The sequence below is a fragment of the Dendropsophus ebraccatus genome, chromosome 5 (assembly GCF_027789765.1).
Source record: "Dendropsophus ebraccatus isolate aDenEbr1 chromosome 5, aDenEbr1.pat, whole genome shotgun sequence".
In the NCBI taxonomy this organism is placed as follows: Eukaryota; Metazoa; Chordata; class Amphibia; order Anura; family Hylidae; genus Dendropsophus; species Dendropsophus ebraccatus.
Genome location: NC_091458.1, coordinates 32,152,414 through 32,171,736, shown reverse-complemented (window position 1 = coordinate 32,171,736; position 19,323 = coordinate 32,152,414). Strand labels below are relative to the sequence as shown.

The window sequence follows — 19,323 nt, the reverse complement described above, 5'->3', positions numbered from 1 at the left end:
CACAAAGCATTGAGGATGAAGGTAAATTTCTTACCTTCATTCTCAGCACCATTTTCGGGACATTATTCATTATGCTAATAAGTTGTTTTGGTGTTCTGGGGGTGGGGCTACTGCCCTCAGTGCACTGGTCTGCCATGGCCAGCCTATCCCTCCTAATGAATATTGGGGCGGTGCTCTGCTCTGCTCTGCTAATATTAGGAGGGGTGGGCTGGCTGGACTGATCGATAGCTCTGCCCCCAGTGCACTAAAACGGATAATTAACACATTATATAAAATGCAAGTACCCCGGAAATGGTGCCAAAAATGAAGGTAAGAAACGTACCTCCAAAATCAGTGCCCATGGCTTATAGGACCATATCAAGATGATAGATGTTTCTATAATACATAATAGAAGCAGATCAGAGCTGTCACCCTATTAGCAGTATTCTGCACATATTGTACCTTTATTCCTTTAGGCTAGGTTCACACTATGTAACTGTGCGGCTGTATTTTTTATGCAGCTGTAAATGTGCGGATGAAACTACGGCCGTGGGAAAAAATAGACATGCGGCTCAAAACATACAGTCATTTACTTGGAAATCTGGTTCAACTAAAAATAACAAATAAAATCTTAAGAAAGTGATGGAAACACCTCTGGATGCATCTGGGAAAGCAGGGAAACAGTTTACATGAATTGCTATTACCGGGGTTTGCGATCCTCTGCAGTAATGCCGATGTCTCTCATGGTTAATCTATTAAAATAATAAAACACATTTTCGTTGTAATAAAGTCCCTTTCGTTGTTCAATAATTAAATTTAAACTAATCCATCATTTTGCAATTAAATATACTGTTAAAATAAATATATATATATAAATAAATGTATATTTATATATATATTTATTTTTTGACAGTATATTTAATTGCAAAATGATGGATTCGTTAGAATTAAATTATTGAACAACGAAACTGATTTTATTTCAACGAAAATGTGTTTTATTAATTAAATATTAATTAGTACAGGAAGCTCCATAAGCCGTTAATTCATATTCCCGGTAATAGAGCATTCTATACTAATCATCACTTTACTTTAATGAAAACATCAAATGTTTCTTCTAATTATGTTATCACAATAGCATTATTAGAAGAAACATTTAGAATTATATGTGCGCTCAGCTGATTGGCTGATCGGCTGAGCGCACATATAATTAGCGGGTCCGCAGCACAGTGACTTCATTGTGCTGCGGACCAGCAAAGAGGACACATTGGGGTGAGTATAGAGCTCTCCCCACCCCCTCCCCAGCACTGCACCCCTCCCAGCAAGGAAGGGGGGTCAGTTAACCCCTTCCTTGCTGGGATGGGTGCAGTCTGACATCAGTCTGGCTCCCAAGGGGTTAAGGGGGATGCAATACATCCTCCCTTAACCCCTTGGGGGCCAGACTGTAAGCAGCGATCTGTAAAGATGCTGCATACTGTAAGGAGCACAACACCGCTCACAATGATGGGTGTTGTGCTCCTGTTTGTGTGTTTTTTGTGTGTTTCTCCCTTTTTGTTTTTCAGATATCGGTATCCTGGGGATTACGTCGGATTCCGTGGACTGCGTCGATGACCAGCGTTTTTTTTTTTTTTTTTTTAATAAAATGGTCAATGAGGGGTGTGGGCGTGTTTTTATTTGAATAAATTTTTTTTTTAACTTGTGTCTTGTCTTTATTTCTTTACTTTATAGACTTAGTAGTGGAAGCCGTCTAATAGACGGAATCCATTACTAAGTTGGGGCCTAGTGTTAGCCGGTATAAAATGGCTAACACTAACCCCCTATTATTACCCCAGTACCCAATGCCACCAGGGGTACTGGGAAGAGCCGGGTGCCAGTGGTCCCAGAGCGTCAAAATTGGCGCTCCTGGACCGGGCGGCAGCAGGCTGGTAAGATTTAGGCTGGGGAGGGCCTAAACCAATGGCTCTTCCCACCCTGGTGTTACCAGGCTGCTGTCGTTTGGTTTTTAACCCGGCTGGTTATAAAAATAGGGGGGACCCTATGCGTTTTTTTTTAATTATTTATTTAAAAAAAAAAAAACGCATAGGGTCCCCCCTATTTTTATAACCAGCCGGGTTAAAAACCAAACGACAGCAGCCTGGTAACACCAGGGTGGGAAGAGCCATTGGTTTAGGCCCTCCCCAGCCTAAATCTTACCAGCCTGCTGCCGCCCGGTCCAGGAGCGCCAATTTTGACGCTCCGGGACCACTGGCACCCGGCTCTTCCCAGTACCCCTGGTGGCATTGGGTACTGGGGTAATAATAGGGGGTTAGTGTTAGCCATTTTATACCGGCTAACACTAGGCCCCAACTTAGTAATGGATTCCGTCTATTAGACGGCTTCCACTACTAAGTCTATAAAGTAAAGAAATAAAGACAAGACACAAGTTAAAAAAATTTTTTATTCAAATAAAAACACCCCCACACCCCTCATTGACCATTTTATAAAAAAAAAAAAAAACGCTGGTCATCGACATAGTCCACGGAATCCGACGTAATCCCCAGGATACCGATATCTGAAAAACAAAAAGGGAGAAACACACAAACAGGAGCACAACACCCATCATTGTGAGCGGTGTTGTGCTCCTTACAGTATGCAGCATCTTTACAGATCGCTGCTTACAGTCTGGCCCCCAAGGGGTTAAGGGAGGATGTATTGATTCCCCCTTAACCCCTTGGGGGCCAGACTGATGTCAGACTGCACCCATCCCAGCAAGGAAGGGGTTAACTGACCCCCCTTCCTTGCTGGGAGGGGTGCAGTGCTGGGGAGGGGGTGGGGAGAGCTCTATACTCACCCCGATGTTGCCTCTTCGCTGGTCCACAGCACAATGAAGTCACTGTGCTGCGGACCCGCTAATTATATGTGCGCTCAGCCGATCAGCCAATCAGCTAAGCGCACATATAATTCTAAATGTTTCTTCTAATAATGCTATTGTGATAACATAATTAGAAGAAACATTTGATGTTTTCATTAAAGTAAAGTGATGATTAGTACAGAATGCTCTTTTGCCGGCTAAATGAATTAACGGCTTATGGAGCTTCCTGTACTAATTAATATTTAATCAATAAAACACATTTTCGATGAAATAAATTCAGTTTCGTTGTTCAATAATTTAATTCTAACGAATCCATCATCGTGCAATTAAATATACTGTCAAAAAATAAATATATATATAAAAATACATTTATTTATATATATATATATATTTATTTTAACAGTATATTTAATTGCACAATGATGGATTCGTTAGAATTAAATTATTGAACAACGAAAGGGACTTTATTACAAATAAAATGTCTTTGATTAATTTAATATATTAACTATTAGAGGCATCGGCATTCGGCATCATTGCCGGCTATTTTTGAAGTACTCTGTACGGACCGCCTGTCAATCCACGGCCGCGTTTCCAGCCGCAAACAATGGTCTTGTTCATTTTTTACGGGTCCGTTTACGATCGGGCCGTAGATTTAGACATTGGGAGGCATTTATTAAGTCCGGCGTTTTTTACGCCGGACTTAAAAATGCCCCCGCAGCTCCGGCGGTACGGGGATTTATGTAGAGGCGGACTGCCTGTACATAAATCCTGTGCGCGCCGGTGCGCACCGCCGAAAACCTACGCCAGCTGAGGACTGGAGTAGGTTTTCGGCGTACATTTGGGCGGAACGGATGATAAATCGCGCGGACTCTGAGTCCGCGCCCTCCGTTCCGCCCACTTCCCGCCTACTTTCCGCCCCCTTTCCGCCCCCTGGTGTACTCGGCGGAAAGTGCCGATTTGCGATTATTTTATTCGCAAATCGGCCATTTGCGTATAAAATAATACGCAAATCGGCACTTTCCGCCAAAAATCATCCGTTCGCCGGATGATACATGTGGCCCATAGTGTGCACTGTGCAGCCGTATATCCTATACTTTCCAGCGTACGCATGAACCGCCAAAAATACCGCCGCACAATTACAGCCGCACACTTACATAGTCTGAACCTGGCCTTAAATTGTACAATATTAAAAGGATTTACCTTTATTCTGATCTTGTGTGTCCAACTTACAATCAATTCTAGTTTCATTGGCATCTCTACGGACATTTCTAACTGAAAGGGTCTGAAAAAAATTGTAATGAAAAAATTAGCATTCCCATATACAGAAATAAAAATCTTTATTTTTCCCCCCAATACTATTTAACCCTTAGGGGACACAGCCAGTTTTGGCATTTATGACACAGCCAAATTTTTCAAATATGACATGTGTCATTTTATGCCTCTGTAACTTTGGAATGCTTTTATCAATCCTTGTGATTCCAAGATTGTTTTTTCGTGACATATTCTACTTTATGTTAGTGGTACATTTGGGCCGATACCTTTAGCGTTTTTTTGTGAAAAACTCCAAAATGTTGTGAAAAATGTAAAAATTATTGCATTTCTCTAAATTTGAAAGTTTCTGCCAATAAGGAAGATAGTTATACCACATAAATTATTGATTAATTCATATCTATAACAAGTCTACTTTATATTGGCAGCATTTGGTGAACATGCTTTAACTTTTTTGGGGGATTTTAGAGACGTAATTGTTTAGTAGCAACTTTCAAAATTTTTGTGAAAATTTAAACTCAGATTTTTTTAGGGACCATATCAGTTTTGAAGCATATTCTAGAGGCCTGTTTACTAGAAAACGCCCATAATTCACCCCATTTTGAAATCTTCACCCTTTCAAGTATTCAAATTGACATTCATACAGTTTTTTAACCCTTTATGCATTTCACAGGAATAACTTCAAAGAAAGTGTGGAAAGTAAAAATTTCCACTTTCTTTGCAGAGATCCCAATTCAATCCTATTTTTTTCATACCAAACCAGCTATAAAAAGTAAAATGTAATAAAACATTTATTCCTCTGAATCTGCAGTTTTTATTAATACCCCATTTGTGGACATAAAGTGTTGCACAAGCGCACAACACGGCTCAGAAGAGAGGGAGCACCCTTTGGATTTTGGAGCGTGGATTTGGCTGGAATAAATGTAGGAGACCATGTTACAGTTACAGAGCCCCCTAGTGCTGAGACAGTGGGAACCCCCCACAAGTGACCCCATTTTGAAAACTACACCCCTTAAGGAACGTAACAAGGGGTACAGTGGGCATTTTGACCCCACAAGTTTTTCACAGTTTTTTGCAAAAGGGGCCCATGAACATTAAAAATCACATTTTTCACACTTAAACGTTAGTGAAACCCCAAATTTTCCAAATTCCAAAAAGCTTGGAGAAGCAAAAGCCCCCCAAAATTTGTAAAGCAATTTCTCCTGAGTAAGAAAATACCCAATTTGTGAACGTAAAAAATTGTACGGACGCACAACACGGCTCAGAAGAGAAGGAGCGTTTACTGACACTAACGAAGGCTGATGTTTATTAACGGACGCTGAATTACACTAACAGATACTGACACTAACGGACGTTGATGCTTACTAACAGACACTGGCGGTTACTAACGGACGCTGACTGATGCTTACTAACAGACACTGACTGGCGCTTACTAATGCACGCTGACTGACACTTACTAACGGACACTGACTAACGATTACTAACGGTCACTGATGCTTACTAACGGACACTGACTAACAATTACTAACGGACGCTGGCTGACGCTTACTAACAGACACTGACTGGTGCTTACTAATGCACGCTGACTGACAGTAACGGACGCTGACTGACGCTTACTAATGGACACTGACTGACGCTTACTAACGGACACTGACTAACGATTACTAACGGACACTGACTAACGATTACTAACGGACACTGACTGGCGCTTTCTAACTGACGCTGACTAAGATCTCCCTTATCACTGGGAGATCACAGGGGAGGGGGTATTTATTATGTGTGTGTGTTTTGTGTATACACTATGTGGATGCAGGCTCTGATCTCCTCACATAGCATTCAGCTAGTGGGGGATCAGACCCTGCATCCAGCCTCTGGTCCTCACTGTCAGACACTGTGATTGACAGCTCTGATCACAGAGCTGTCAATCACAGTACAGAGAAGCAATGTGACCAGCGTCATTGGACAAACGCTGGTCACATGCTTCCCAGGAGGAGGCCGTCCCTGGATCCCTGAGCTCAGGGTGAGTCCCGGGACCAGGGGGCGTGGCTATCGCGGGTGGGGGCGTGGCTACCGCGGACGGGGGTGCCGATCGCGGGGGGGCCGCGGGAATCGCGGGGGGGGGGGGGGGGGCGCGGGAATCGCGGGGGGGCCGCGGGAATCGCGGGGGGAGGGGGGGCTCCGATCGTGGGGGGGGGTCATCAGAGGCAGGGGAGGAGGAGAGGGAGGGATCTCTGCCCCAGCTTCCCCCGGTCCCGGACCTCAGCAGAGACCGGAACCCGGGGGTTACTGCTCACTGTGCACCAGCATCAGTGGATCGTTACCGATCCCCTGATGCCGGTGATTGCCTTTCCTGGACCCCTGCTGGGGGTCCAGGAACGGCTTCACTAAACTGTCAGCTATCAGCTGACAGTTTAGTTTCAGCTCCCGGTCACTGTTTACATAAACAGTGAGCACCGGGAGCCGGGAAGTTATAGTACGTCCTGGTGCGGAAACTAACCTCCTGCCAGGACGTACTATAACTGCATGGTGCGGCTATGGGTTAACGGGAACCTGTCAGCCCTGACAGCAAGCCACAACCCACCCTACCCCAGGATACAGCGTGGGATAGTTACCCCATGTCCAAGATAAGTCCAATGCCCATAGGAAATCACTGCTTCAGTGATACAAACAATAAAATATATTAGCGCTATGGAGATAATTTACAATAATTTAGCACTACTGCCCTTTGTGGTTAGGCAGTGTGCTGGCCCCTTTATGAGAGCCTGAAAGGAGAAGTATAGCAAGGAGGAGGGGAAAGGAAAGGAAAGGAAATGGTTTAATGTTGGCGCCAAAAAAATGGGGGGGGGGGGGGGGGGGGGGTTATCAAAAAGTCATATTTGTCCCAAAATATTTCCAATAAAAACTAGAAGTTTACCCATAAAAAAAAAGGCTTCACATAATCCCATCACATGAAAGTAAAATATTCTGCCACCAATCCTGACCACACATCTTTCTCCCAGGCTGTATCTTCATATCGCAGCGGGTCTCAGCAGTCTCATGCCTGATGACATGGCAAAACTAGAGATGAGCAAAGCGAATCTGACAAATTCTGATTCACAGCGAATTGGGCATTAAATTTGCTTTGTATCAATTTGCAAATTTGCCAGATTTGCTTTGCAAATTAACTAAACATGGTGGCCACACATGTTAGCTTACAGCACTGTCCTTTGGTGGGAGCAAGGGACCATCCATAATCACTTGCGTCTGTCTAATCAGCTGCAAACCTCACTGTGATGTCAGCAGCCCCCCCCCCCCCCATATAAGGTGATTGGCTTCCTGGAGGCGGCCAGTCAGCTGTGTATAGTGGAGAGCAGGTTGCAGCAGGCAGCTAGAGCAGGGAGAGAAATACAGAGAGATAGGGACAGAGAAGAGGGTGCTGGGTGTGCATTATAGGAGGTCACTGGGTGCTGGGTGTACATTATTGGAAGTCACAGTGAACACAGTGTTCATCTTAATACCTCACTGGCTGCTCATTTACCAATGTCCGCTGCTGTCCTGGGAGAAAATTGATATTATGTCGCTGATCCATCAACGTCCACTACTGTCCATGGCGGAAATTAGATGATTGACGGTTTTGAAAAATTGACATTTTCCAATGTTGACACTGTCACAGCAACATTTGTTGAAAATATCGCCACTCTATAATAGTCCCACTATTATAGCTGGTATAGTTTTCATGTTTTAATAAAAATGTGTTTGTATGCGATTCGTGAATATTCATGAATTTGTGTGAATATTCGCAAACTTTGCAAAATGAATTTCTGAGTGATTCGCTCATTTCTAGTCAAAACATATTTACAAGTTATACTATTTTGGTGCAATGAAACACTTAGGCTGTGTTCACACTACGTAAAACTACGTCCGTAGTTCTCGCCGCAGAACTACGGCCGTAGTTTTGCGGTGTGGACAATGCCTTGTGTGCAATGGGATCCCGGCCGGAGCGTACACACTTCGTATGCGCTCCGGCCGGGATCCCATACGCCCCCGCAAACAACTGACTTCTGCCCACAGAAAGACCTTCACTGTGTGCTATGGGAAGCTCTGATGCGGGCGCGCGCTGATGCGCCCGCATCAGAGCTCAGCGTCCGAAAGATCATCCGGCCGGGGTCACGGAACGGCCGGTCTCTTACGTAGTGTGAACATAGCCTTAAAATGGACCTGTCAGCAGGAAAATAGGGGTGTAAGTGTCCAGGGGGTGTTCCGAGCATGGTAAAAGCTGAGGTAAGTCCAACCCATGTTCTCTTTATCTATTGGCTCTCAAGCAGGGGATGTGATAAAGAGGTCGTGGGCTGGACTTGTTTGGGGTCTTTCTCTGCCTGGGAACGCCCCCTTGTTATTTGAGCATTGTTTGCATAATGAGAAAAAGGCTTATATCTTGGTAATCGAAAGGACTATTGAAACATCTAACCATATACTTATTTAGATGGCTGTTTTATGGTGACAGGTTTAGTTAAAGTGTTCTATTCTGCCAATGTAATAAAATGTTGAGATATATATCTTAAACTTACACTCCCGTTGCTGTGTTGCTTTCAGTGTCCACGTCTGTTACATTATCCTATACAAAACAAGGAGGGTCCCAGTCAACATCTATTATACTGATAAACATACAATTAACAAATTTAACTCACCCCCCCCCCACCCCCACCCCCACGGCATATATTCCAAGGTTTTTGGCTGCGTTCGAGAACTGCAGACAGAGTGGATAAAAAACTAATTGCAAAAAAGGGCTTTCTTTTATTTTTATTTTTTACGCAAAACATGATAATAGTCTTTGTTATGAGCAATATGAATAGCCCAGTAATACTGATCACACTGCAGAGCCCAAGCCATTTGGGCAGAAATGTGATAATTTAATAATTTGGGCGATTACACGTGGCAATGCCAAATATGTTTATTTATTTTTTTTTATTTATAAAATGGGAAAAGGGGTTAGTAAAACTTTTATTAGGGGAATGAGCTTTTTATTAATAAAAACACTTAAAAAACAAAACAAAAACATACTTTAATTAGAAGTCCCCCTGGGAGACTTCTAATACAACTAAACTGATCTCTGCTTTTCTTCTTTTTTAAATTACTACTATTTGGGAAAGCTTCTTTAATTGTAAAATCATAATTTTCTTACTTGTTGCCAGTGAGCCACATTTCCAGGAATTGATAGCGTAATACCACAATTCCGACATTGGAGTTCCATAACGTAAGTGATTTTTATGACCATAGTGGCCTTGGGTGGTAATATTCCAAAATTCACTGTGAAGGCATCCTAAAAAATATAACCAGAACACAAATTAATGCTAGTCACACTAGTCAATGGTTTTAGGCAGCTGTGGAAAAAAACAGCATAGTAAGAATAATTTATGAAAAAAATTATAGTTTATTTTTATCATTAAAAGTGAATGAATGGAAATCTAAATAACATCAATGTTTAGCACAAAGAAAAAGTGATAAAAGTGGAATAAAGGGGTTAATGACCTAAACCCACAGTTGGGCTACATGATTCCCTCACAGGTACATCTGAGTAATGTATGAATATTTAAAAGGATACTGCAATTGTGCCTCCCTAAAAGAATAAGCACTGTCACAATAAGAGTGACTGACAACGAAAAGTGAAAAATGATAGCAGCAACCCTAAAATATCAGTGACAAGACCCCGCTAAAATTGTTCACATTACAGATCATGCTTACAACAGGTCCAGCTTACAGAATCAGCCTGGACCCAAGCATGGATCCCTATACCAGTGGTGTATACCCCCAATGTGTTGAAGTCTTTGATAAATATTTACATAAATCTAGTGAAAATGTATTTTGGGCTGGGTTCACACTACCTTTTTTTACAGTCAATCTTTTTCATACGTTTTTGCAAAAAATGGATGTAAAAACTGATGTTTTTGTGTGCATTCATTTTGATCTGTTTTTCCATTGACTTCCATTATAAAAAATGTCTGAAAATGCAGAAAAATTGTAATAAAAAGTGATCGAAAAGTGGAATATATGCAATCCAGGTACCAATAGATAGAAAGAACAGATCATGGCGCAAAAAATGACACCTCACCCAGCCTCATAGACCAAAGGATAAAAGCGTTATGAGGCTGGGAATAGAGCAATTTTAAACACATTTAGTTTTTTAAAAAAGGTTTTAATTTTTTAAAACCTGTCAGATGAATAGAATGAATGGCGTAAACACGAAACCCTCCAAAATGAAAACAAATTCCTTTTTTTTTTCAATTTCACTGCTCAAATAATTTTTTTCTGGTTTCAAAGCATACATTATGGAAAAATTCTGCCATTGTCAAGTACAATTGGTGGTGCAAAAATAAGGACTTATTTGGGTCTGTAGGTAAAAAAAATGCAAGCGCTATAGCCTTTTAAACACGAGAAGGAAAAAAAAAATGCAAAAACAAAAATTAGCCCATTCCTGAAGGAATTAAAAGGTGTTGTCCCAAATATTATTTCTATATTTAACAACTTAACGACCAAGGGCATAAATATACTCACTGGCGTCGTTAAGGGTGTTCAGAGGGCGTCTGCGCATCTGTGCCGGACCGGGGTCTGCTCGGTAATGGCGCTGATCCCGGCTCGGCACTCTATTGCTTTCGGCTGCAGCAGCCGAAAGCAATAGAGCACAGATCTCATTGATCTATGCAGTATCAGAGATCAGATCAGAGATCAGAGTAGTGATACTAGAAGTCTCCCAGGGGGAAGAACCCTAACCCCAGGGGGGAAGAACCCTAACCCCAGGGAGAATAACCCTAACCCCAGAGGGACTTCTAGTATGTGTGTAAAAAAATTGAAAAAAAATTTATTAATAAAAAATCCTCTCCCCTAATAAAAGTTTGAATCACCCCCCTTTACCCATTTTATAAATAAATAAACATGTTTGGTATCGCCACGTGCGTAATCCCCAAAATGTTAATTTATTTAATTCCTCACGGTTAATGGCGTAAGCGCCAAAAAATTCCAAAGTGCAAAATTGCGCATTTTTGGTCGCATCAAATCTAGAAAAATTCTAATAAAAAGCGATCAAAAAGTCGCATATGCGCAAATAAGGTACCGATAGAAAGAACACATCATGGCGCAAAAAATTACACCTCACAAAGCCCCATAGACCAAAGGATAAAAGCGCTATAAACATGGTAATAGAGCAAATTTAAGGAACATATTTTTTAAAAAAGGTTTTACTTTTTTAAAAGCCATCAAATAAAATAAAAGTTATTCAAGTTACATAACGTTGTAATCGTAACAACTTGAGGAACATGAATAACCAGTCAGTTTTACCCTAGAGCAAATGGCATAAACACAAAACCTCCCCAAATTAAATTATTTTTTTTTTAAAGCGACTCTGTACCCACAATCTGTCCCTCCCAAACCACTTGTATCTTCGGATAGCTGCTTTTAATCCAAGATCTGTCCTGGGGTCCGCTTGGCAGGTGATGCAGTTATTGTCCTAAAAAACAACTTTTAAACTGGCAGCCCTGTGTCAAACGGCCGTGGCCTGCAGAATCCGTGCCCTAACTTTGCACCAGCCCTCCATCCCTCCTCCCCACCCTCTTCATCATCAGGAATGCCCCTAGAACATTTTCTCCTGTCTGAACATTGCACAGGTGCCTTAACGATCCAGCCCATGTGCCGTGCTGACACAGGCGAGGAATAGTAGAAAATCTGCCTGGAGGATTCCTAATAGGGAGGAGGGACAGAGAGGGTGTGCCAGCCTAATGCACACACAATATAAGCCCCGACCGTTGGGCACAGGGCTGCCAGTTTAAAAGTTGTTAAGAGGTTAAAAGTTTATATATATATATATATATATATATATATATATATATATATATATATATATATAGGTTGTATATATATATATATATATATATCACACGAAAATCCAAAGCACTCCAGCATAAGGTAAAAAAAGGTAGTGGTTTGTTACTAAAATGTGCAGAAACAAAGGATGCACATTTTTGTAATAAACCACTACCTTTTTTCACCTTATGCTGGAGTGCTTTGGATTTTCGTGTGATACTTGGGGATCCCCCCTGCCAAGGGATTTGCATCCTACTGCACCCGCTACACCTGTGAAGAAGTGCGGCTCCTTTCTGCTCTGTGTATATATATATATATATATATATATATATATATATATATATTTATTTGATGTGGTAATATATATATATATATATGTATATATATACATATATATATATATATATATATATATATATATATATAATGTATATATATACATATATATATATATATATATATATATATTACCACATCAAATAAATATATATATATATATATATATATATATATATATATATATTTATTTATATATACACACATAGAGTGGCACTTATGGTGGGGGATCAATCTTATATGTCAGGGGTGTAAAAAAGTGATATTATAAATTGCTATGACGTGACAAGTATAGGACAAGAAGGCAGGGCAGGGTAAAGGAACGTTTAGGGAGGGAAGCATCCATGTCACTGCTGCACATATCGCCCATAACACACATAGCGCCATCTTATGGGGATGGCTGGGCTGCAGCAGTAGGTAATTGCCCCAATAGAGCCCCACAAATAGCTAATTACCCCAATAATTCCTTAATAGGGCCCCTCAAAGTTATTTCTCCCAGAAGTGCCTCTGATATTAGCTGTTATATGAAGGATGCAGGGAAATGTATTCAATGTCAATGTCTATTCTTACGGTATACTTTTTATTCATTTTATTCTTTACATCAGGAATTCCATTAGGTGATGGCTATTTGTGAGGAATATTTGCCATAAAAATTGGTAAAACATAGAGACAGGCCTGGGATCTATTCAATGATCAGTTCCTCATCCCACCGGCTGCTGCATTGGTGACAATAGCCGCCATTACATCAGAGGTAGAGCTGTCCGTCTCATCTGCTCCTCCTGTCAGTGCAGTCACCCGGCCATTTATTGGTGGGTTAGGAGTCAGATTGGTGGGTCAGGAGTCTGATGGCTCCATCCATCACTGGAGGAATCTCACAGAACGGCCGGGGTACAAACCATTGTATTTACATATTGGGAACAACTGATATACTGTTACCATAGCAACACAGGCAATTCCTATATGTGTCACATGTCAATAATAAGTGATACAATGTGGATGCTGCTTGTGGTAATGATGATGTCATAATGTCCTAGTGATGTCACATGGGCTTCGGAATGTTTCCATGTGACGACCGGCGGGTATAAAAGGGGCCTCCGGCCACCTATAGCTTGTCTCTGTTTTGCCATTCTTGGTGATAGGAGACATCCCTCTTTGGCAACAATGAGGTTTATTTTTCTTCTTGTTTTTCTGGATCTGATCCACAATACACATTGCGGCCTCTCATCCTGGATACACACCATCCTGTCCTATGAGAGTACAATGGAAAAACCACCACCGCCTCCACCTACTATGTTCGCGGTAAGTGTCCAAGTACTATCCATGAAATACAGGAAGATGGATATTACTGTTATTGCTGTTGTTAATGTTATTCTTATTATCCTCTATGATAAGATTAGACCATAATTATTCCTTGTATTTATTATTAGTTTGTTGTCTTGGATATCAGACTATTATTATTTCTTGTCTTTTAGGGCTTCTCGTCGTGGATAAAAACCATCCTGTCCTATGACCGTCCTATGGACAAACCACCACCACCACCACCTCCCACTATGTTTGAGGTAAGTCTCCAAGTACTTTCCTTGAAATACCTAATCCATCATCCATCATCACCATCCCTCAATGATAAAATGAAGCCATAAATATTCCATGTATGTATCAGATATTATTATAAGACTTATTATTTTTTGTCTTTCAGGAATTCTTATACTAGATAAATAACATGCTGTCCGTTCCTGTTCGACCTGTTCATTGATGGACCCGGGAGCGCTGTATTGGAGTAAGTGGGGCTTATACTGTATATGCAATGTGTGCATGTTATATTAGATGCCTCTGGTTCCCTTTATAATACTTTCTATGTAAATTATTATATTATCTTTGAACCCTTGTAATAGTTTTCATTTTTGCATCCTACAGAATAGCCCATCGAAATCCACTGGCCCCCAAGAGAAGATGTCTATTACAAAGAAGATGTATATATGGATAAAAACTATAATATTTGGGGTGAGTGACGCCATCTTGTATTATAGGAAGTGATCGGCAGTCAGACATGACCCCCTCCTGTTCTGACAATGAAAGCTGGGACTGCTCTCATGGCTTCAAACTCAGTTTTTTTTCTATTACAGCAGCCCCCACCACCTGTGGTCCCACCAGGCTGTATAGTGACCTTATGTGACCGGGTTCTCAGTGGCGCAATATTTGGACTATTGATATCACCAATTTGTGCACTAGTGGTCCTGGCTGCATGGCTTGCACATGAGGAAGAACTATTAACAGAACGCGCAAATTCCTCTGATGCGAATAACCTGCAACCCAATTTGGAAACTGTGCAAGACCCTTTAAGGGCAGCCGATGTGCGAGAACCATTGCCGCTGCCTGAAACAGATCAGCAAAATGCTGAGAGTCTAAATATGCCTGTAGAATCAACATCAGGAGAACCTGAACCATCAAGGTCAAAGAAGTCCGCGCTCAAGGTACCATCTCCCAGCGGCACCAACATATCATTGAAACACACAAGCTTCAATAAGAAGGTGCATATCCGTTTTATACCTCCGAACCACCTAAATGAAAAAGCTTGAATATCTACAAAACAGAGAAAGACAATTCGTCTTAGACCCCCCATCTGTACATGACCTAGCACTCCTAGAGTAGTAAACCACGGCACGGCATGGCACTCTTTTTTATGCGAATAGGTGAAAGTTTATTATACAGTGTATTGGTACATAATTAAGCTCTGACCGTTAGGAATAGATATATATGAGAACATGAGACCATAAATAAGTACATGCGACGTTTCGGTCCTATCCAGGACCTTCTTCAGGCCGTAGGGTCTCTGTGTGCAGCAGTAGAAGCAGGGGAGCCGGCTCCCCTGCTTCCCCTGCTTCTACTGCTGCACACAGAGAGTTTATTATACACTGTATAATAAACTTTCACCTATTCGCATGAAAAAGAGTGCCGTGGTTTACTACTCCTACCAGTGAGAAGGTTGAAGAACCCACTTACCACTGAGCACCTACCTATTTTAGTGGCAGAGATGTGCAGCATCGATTTAGAGAAGGAAACTAGCACTCCTAGAGGACTGTGTGACAGAAATACGTCAGACACATCCAGCGAACCCGCCCGCCGCATCTCCAGGCACTTTGTGCAATTTCTGCTCTTTTTCTGGCATTGCGCAGAACACGGAAAAAACTAATATGTCAAACGAGCTTCATCACATTCAACTTAATAAATTTTTTAAAAATCATACGATGTGTCAGTGTGTGATTTAAAGGGCTGTAAAGGGGAAACTAATAAGCTATAGGATCCGTCTAGGACATGGACTCAGGGTTGGCGTTGGGGGGGGGGGGGGGGGGACAAACTGGGCAATTGCCCAAGGCCTCCATCCTCTGGGGCCCCCTAGCTTCTTCCTTCATTAGTGGAGCAGAAAGCAGAGCAGCACAAGCCGCTCCCCTGCTCCACCTATGAAGCAAGGAGCTGAGCTGTTAGGACTACGGGAGAAGAGGGGGAAGACGGACCGCCCCCTCCTGCAGGGCTGACTGTACCCTGGAGAAGAGGAGGACTGCCTGCTCCGGCAACACCAGGTAAAGAAAAGGTAGGGTGGTGGTGGTGGTGGGGTAGCTGGTCGCGGAGGGCGGGAGCGGGGTTTGCGACCAAGGGGACGGACCTTCTACCACGGGTGGGCGAAGTCTCAGGGGTCTTTATTATACAGAAATCCCCTCCTCATATACCGTTCAGAGTGTAGTGAACAGTATACAGGAAGGGGCAGGGGGTCCTGTATGATGCAGTCCCTCCTCCCTCTGTATCTATGGGCACCAGGCCCTGGGCAGTATATGATGGAGTTGGGTACTGTGTCATGCAGGATCCCCACCCCCATTCAAGGCCTAGTGAGCAGTATATGGGCAGGGGATGCTGTATAATACAGTACCACCCATATCTCTCCCCTAAATGGGGGGGGGGGGAAATAACAGTGGGGTATCTTACATGTTGGGGGGGTAACTATCAGGGGAGATTCTATGTGCTGAGGGGGTAACTATAAGGGGAGATGCTATGTGCTGGGGGTAACTATCAGGGGAGATGCTATGTGCTGGGGGGTAACTATCAGGGGACATGTTATGTTCTGGGGGGGTAACTATCAGGGGAGATGCTATGTTCTGGGGCAGTGGCGTAGCGACCGCAGTCGCAGGGGTCGCCGCCGCGACCGGGCCGCTACCAAGGGGGGGCCCGCGAGGCCCCCCCTTACCACTGCACTGCCCGCCTCCCACTCCCTCTTGTGACCGCAAGCAATGTTTTGCTTGCGATCACAAGAGGCAGGGGCCCCCGGCTGTTCTGCGGCCCCCAGGGAGCTCTGTGTGCGGCGGGGGGGGGGGGGGGGGGGGAAGTACTTCCAGCGCAGGGAGCATCGCGTTAAGAAAAAAAAACAGGTCCCGCGAAGCTCCGCCCCCTCCGCGCTAAGCCCCGCCTCCCGCCGGGGGAAGCCCGCCAGCGCGTGTGACCTGGGGGCTACAGAAATCATGCAGGTGAGTATAGATTTTTTTGTTTTTAAGGGGATGATGAGGGGTGTAGTGATATGAGGATGATGAGGGGTGTAGTGGTATCATGATGATGGAAGAAGAGGATGATGAGGGGTGTAGTGGTATGATGATGATGGAACAAGAGGATGATGGGGGGTGTAGTGGTATGATGAAGGAACAAGAGGATGATGGGGTGTAGTGGTATGATGATGATGATGATGATGATGATCGAACAAGAGGATGATGGGGGTGTAGTGGTATGATGATGATGGAACAAGAGGATGATGGGGGTGTAGTGGTATGATGATGATGGAACAAGAGGATGATGGGGGTGTAGTGGTATGATGATGATGATGGAACAAGAGGATGATGAGGGGTGTAGTGGTATGATGATGATGGAACAAGAGGATGATGGGGGTGTAGTGGTATGATGATGATGATGGAACAAGAGGATGATGGGGGGGTGTAGTGGTATGATGATGGAACAAGAGGATGATGGGGGTGTAGTGTTATGATGATGATGGGACAAGAGGATGATGAGGGGTGTAGTGGTATGATGATGGAACAAGAGGATGATGGGGGTGTAGTGGTATGATGATGATGGAAGAAGAGGATGATGAGGGGTGTAGTGGTATGATGAAGATGGAACAAGAGGATGATGGGGGGTGTAGTGGTATGATGAAGGAACAAGAGGATGATGGGGTGTAGTGGTATGATGATGATGATGATGATGATGATCGAACAAGAGGATGATGGGGGTGTAGTGGTATGATGATGATGGAACAAGAGGATGATGGGGGGTGTAGTGGTATGATGATGATGGAACAAGAGGATGATGGGGTGTAGTGGTATGATGATGATGATGATGATGATGATGATGATGATCGAACAAGAGGATGATGGGGGTGTAGTGGTATGATGATGATGGAACAAGAGGATGATGGGGGTGTAGTGGTATGATGATGATGGAACAAGAGGATGATGGGGGTGTAGTGGTATGATGATGATGATGGAACAAGAGGATGATGAGGGGTGTAGTGGTATGATGATGATGATGGAACAAGAGGATGATGGGGGTGTAGTGGTATGATGATGATGATGGAACAAGAGGATGATGGGGGGGGTGTAGTGGTATGATGATGGAACAAGAGGATGATGGGGGTTTAGTGGTATGATGATGATGGGACAAGAGGATGATGAGGGGTGTAGTGGTATGATGATGGAACAAGAGGATGATGGGGGTGTAGTGGTATGATGATGATGGAAGAAGAGGATGATGAGGGGTGTAGTGGTATGATGAAGATGGAACAAGAGGATGATGGGGGGTGTAGTGGTATGATGAAGGAACAAGAGGATGATGGGGTGTAGTGGTATGATGATGATGATGATGATGATCGAACAAGAGGATGATGGGGGTGTAGTGGTATGATGATGATGGAACAAGAGGATGATGGGGGTGTAGTGGTATGATGATGATGGAACAAGAGGATGATGGGGGTGTAGTGGTATGATGATGGAACAAGAGGATGATGAGGGGTGTAGTGGTATGATGATGATGGAACAAGAGGATGATGGGGGTGTAGTGGTATGATGATGATGATGGAACAAGAGGATGATGAGGGGTGTAGTGGTATGATGATGATGGCACAAGAGGATGATGGGGGGTGTAGTGGTATTATGATGGAACAAGAGGATGATGGGGTGTAGTGGTATGATGATGATGGAACAAGAGGATGATGGGGGTGTAGTGGTATGATGATGGAACAAGAGGATGATGGGGGTGTAGTGGTATGATGATGATGGGACAAGAGGATGATGAGGGGTGTAGTGGTATGATGATGGAACAAGAGGATGATGGGGGTGTAGGGGTATGATGATGGAACAAGAGGATGATGGGGGTGTAGTGGTATGATGATGATGGAACAAGAGGATGATGAGGGGTGTAGTGGTATGATGGAACAAGAAGATGATGAGGGGTGTAGTGGTATGATGATGGAACAAGAAGATGATGAGGATGTAGTGGTATGATGATGATGATGATGGAACAAGAGGATGATGGGGGGTGTAGTGGCATGATGATGGAACAAGAGGATGATGAGGGGTGTAGTGGTATGATGATGAAGGAACAAGAGGATGATGAGGATGTAGTGGTATGATGATGATGGAACAAGAGGATGATGGGGGGTGTAGTGGTATGATGATGAAGGAACAAGATTATTATGAAGGAACAAGAGGATGATGAGGGGTGTAGTGGTATGATGATGGAACAAGAAGATGATGAGGATGTAGTGGTATGATGATGATGATGATGATGATGGAACAAGAGGATGATGGGGGGTGTAGTGGTATGATGATGAAACAAGAGGATGATGAGGGGTGTAGTGGTATGATGATGAAGGAACAAGAAGATGATGAGGATGTAGTGGTATGATGATGATGATGATGATGGAACAAGGCTCGGTACTCCATACTTTTGCGGAGAATGTTAAAAGAGAAGTAAAAGCTCTTCATTATCCCCTTGCTACCGAGAATTTCTCGGAGAGGGAGAAA

The 19,323-nt window shown here is 43.2% G+C and overlaps 1 protein-coding gene across 1 annotated transcript in view; it reads right to left on the bottom strand.

Annotated features, from left to right (window-relative positions):
* Positions 1–19,323, bottom strand: part of LOC138794138 (protein mono-ADP-ribosyltransferase PARP4-like) — an 85,471-nt gene that overhangs the window by 42,485 nt on the left and 23,663 nt on the right. The window contains exons 17-19 of the mRNA XM_069972907.1: positions 9,258–9,395; positions 8,644–8,690; positions 4,028–4,109 (exon numbers count right to left, since the gene is read on the bottom strand). Of these exons, the coding sequence (XP_069829008.1) occupies positions 4,028–4,109; positions 8,644–8,690; positions 9,258–9,395 (267 nt within the window). The remainder of the gene's footprint in view (positions 1–4,027; positions 4,110–8,643; positions 8,691–9,257; positions 9,396–19,323) is intronic.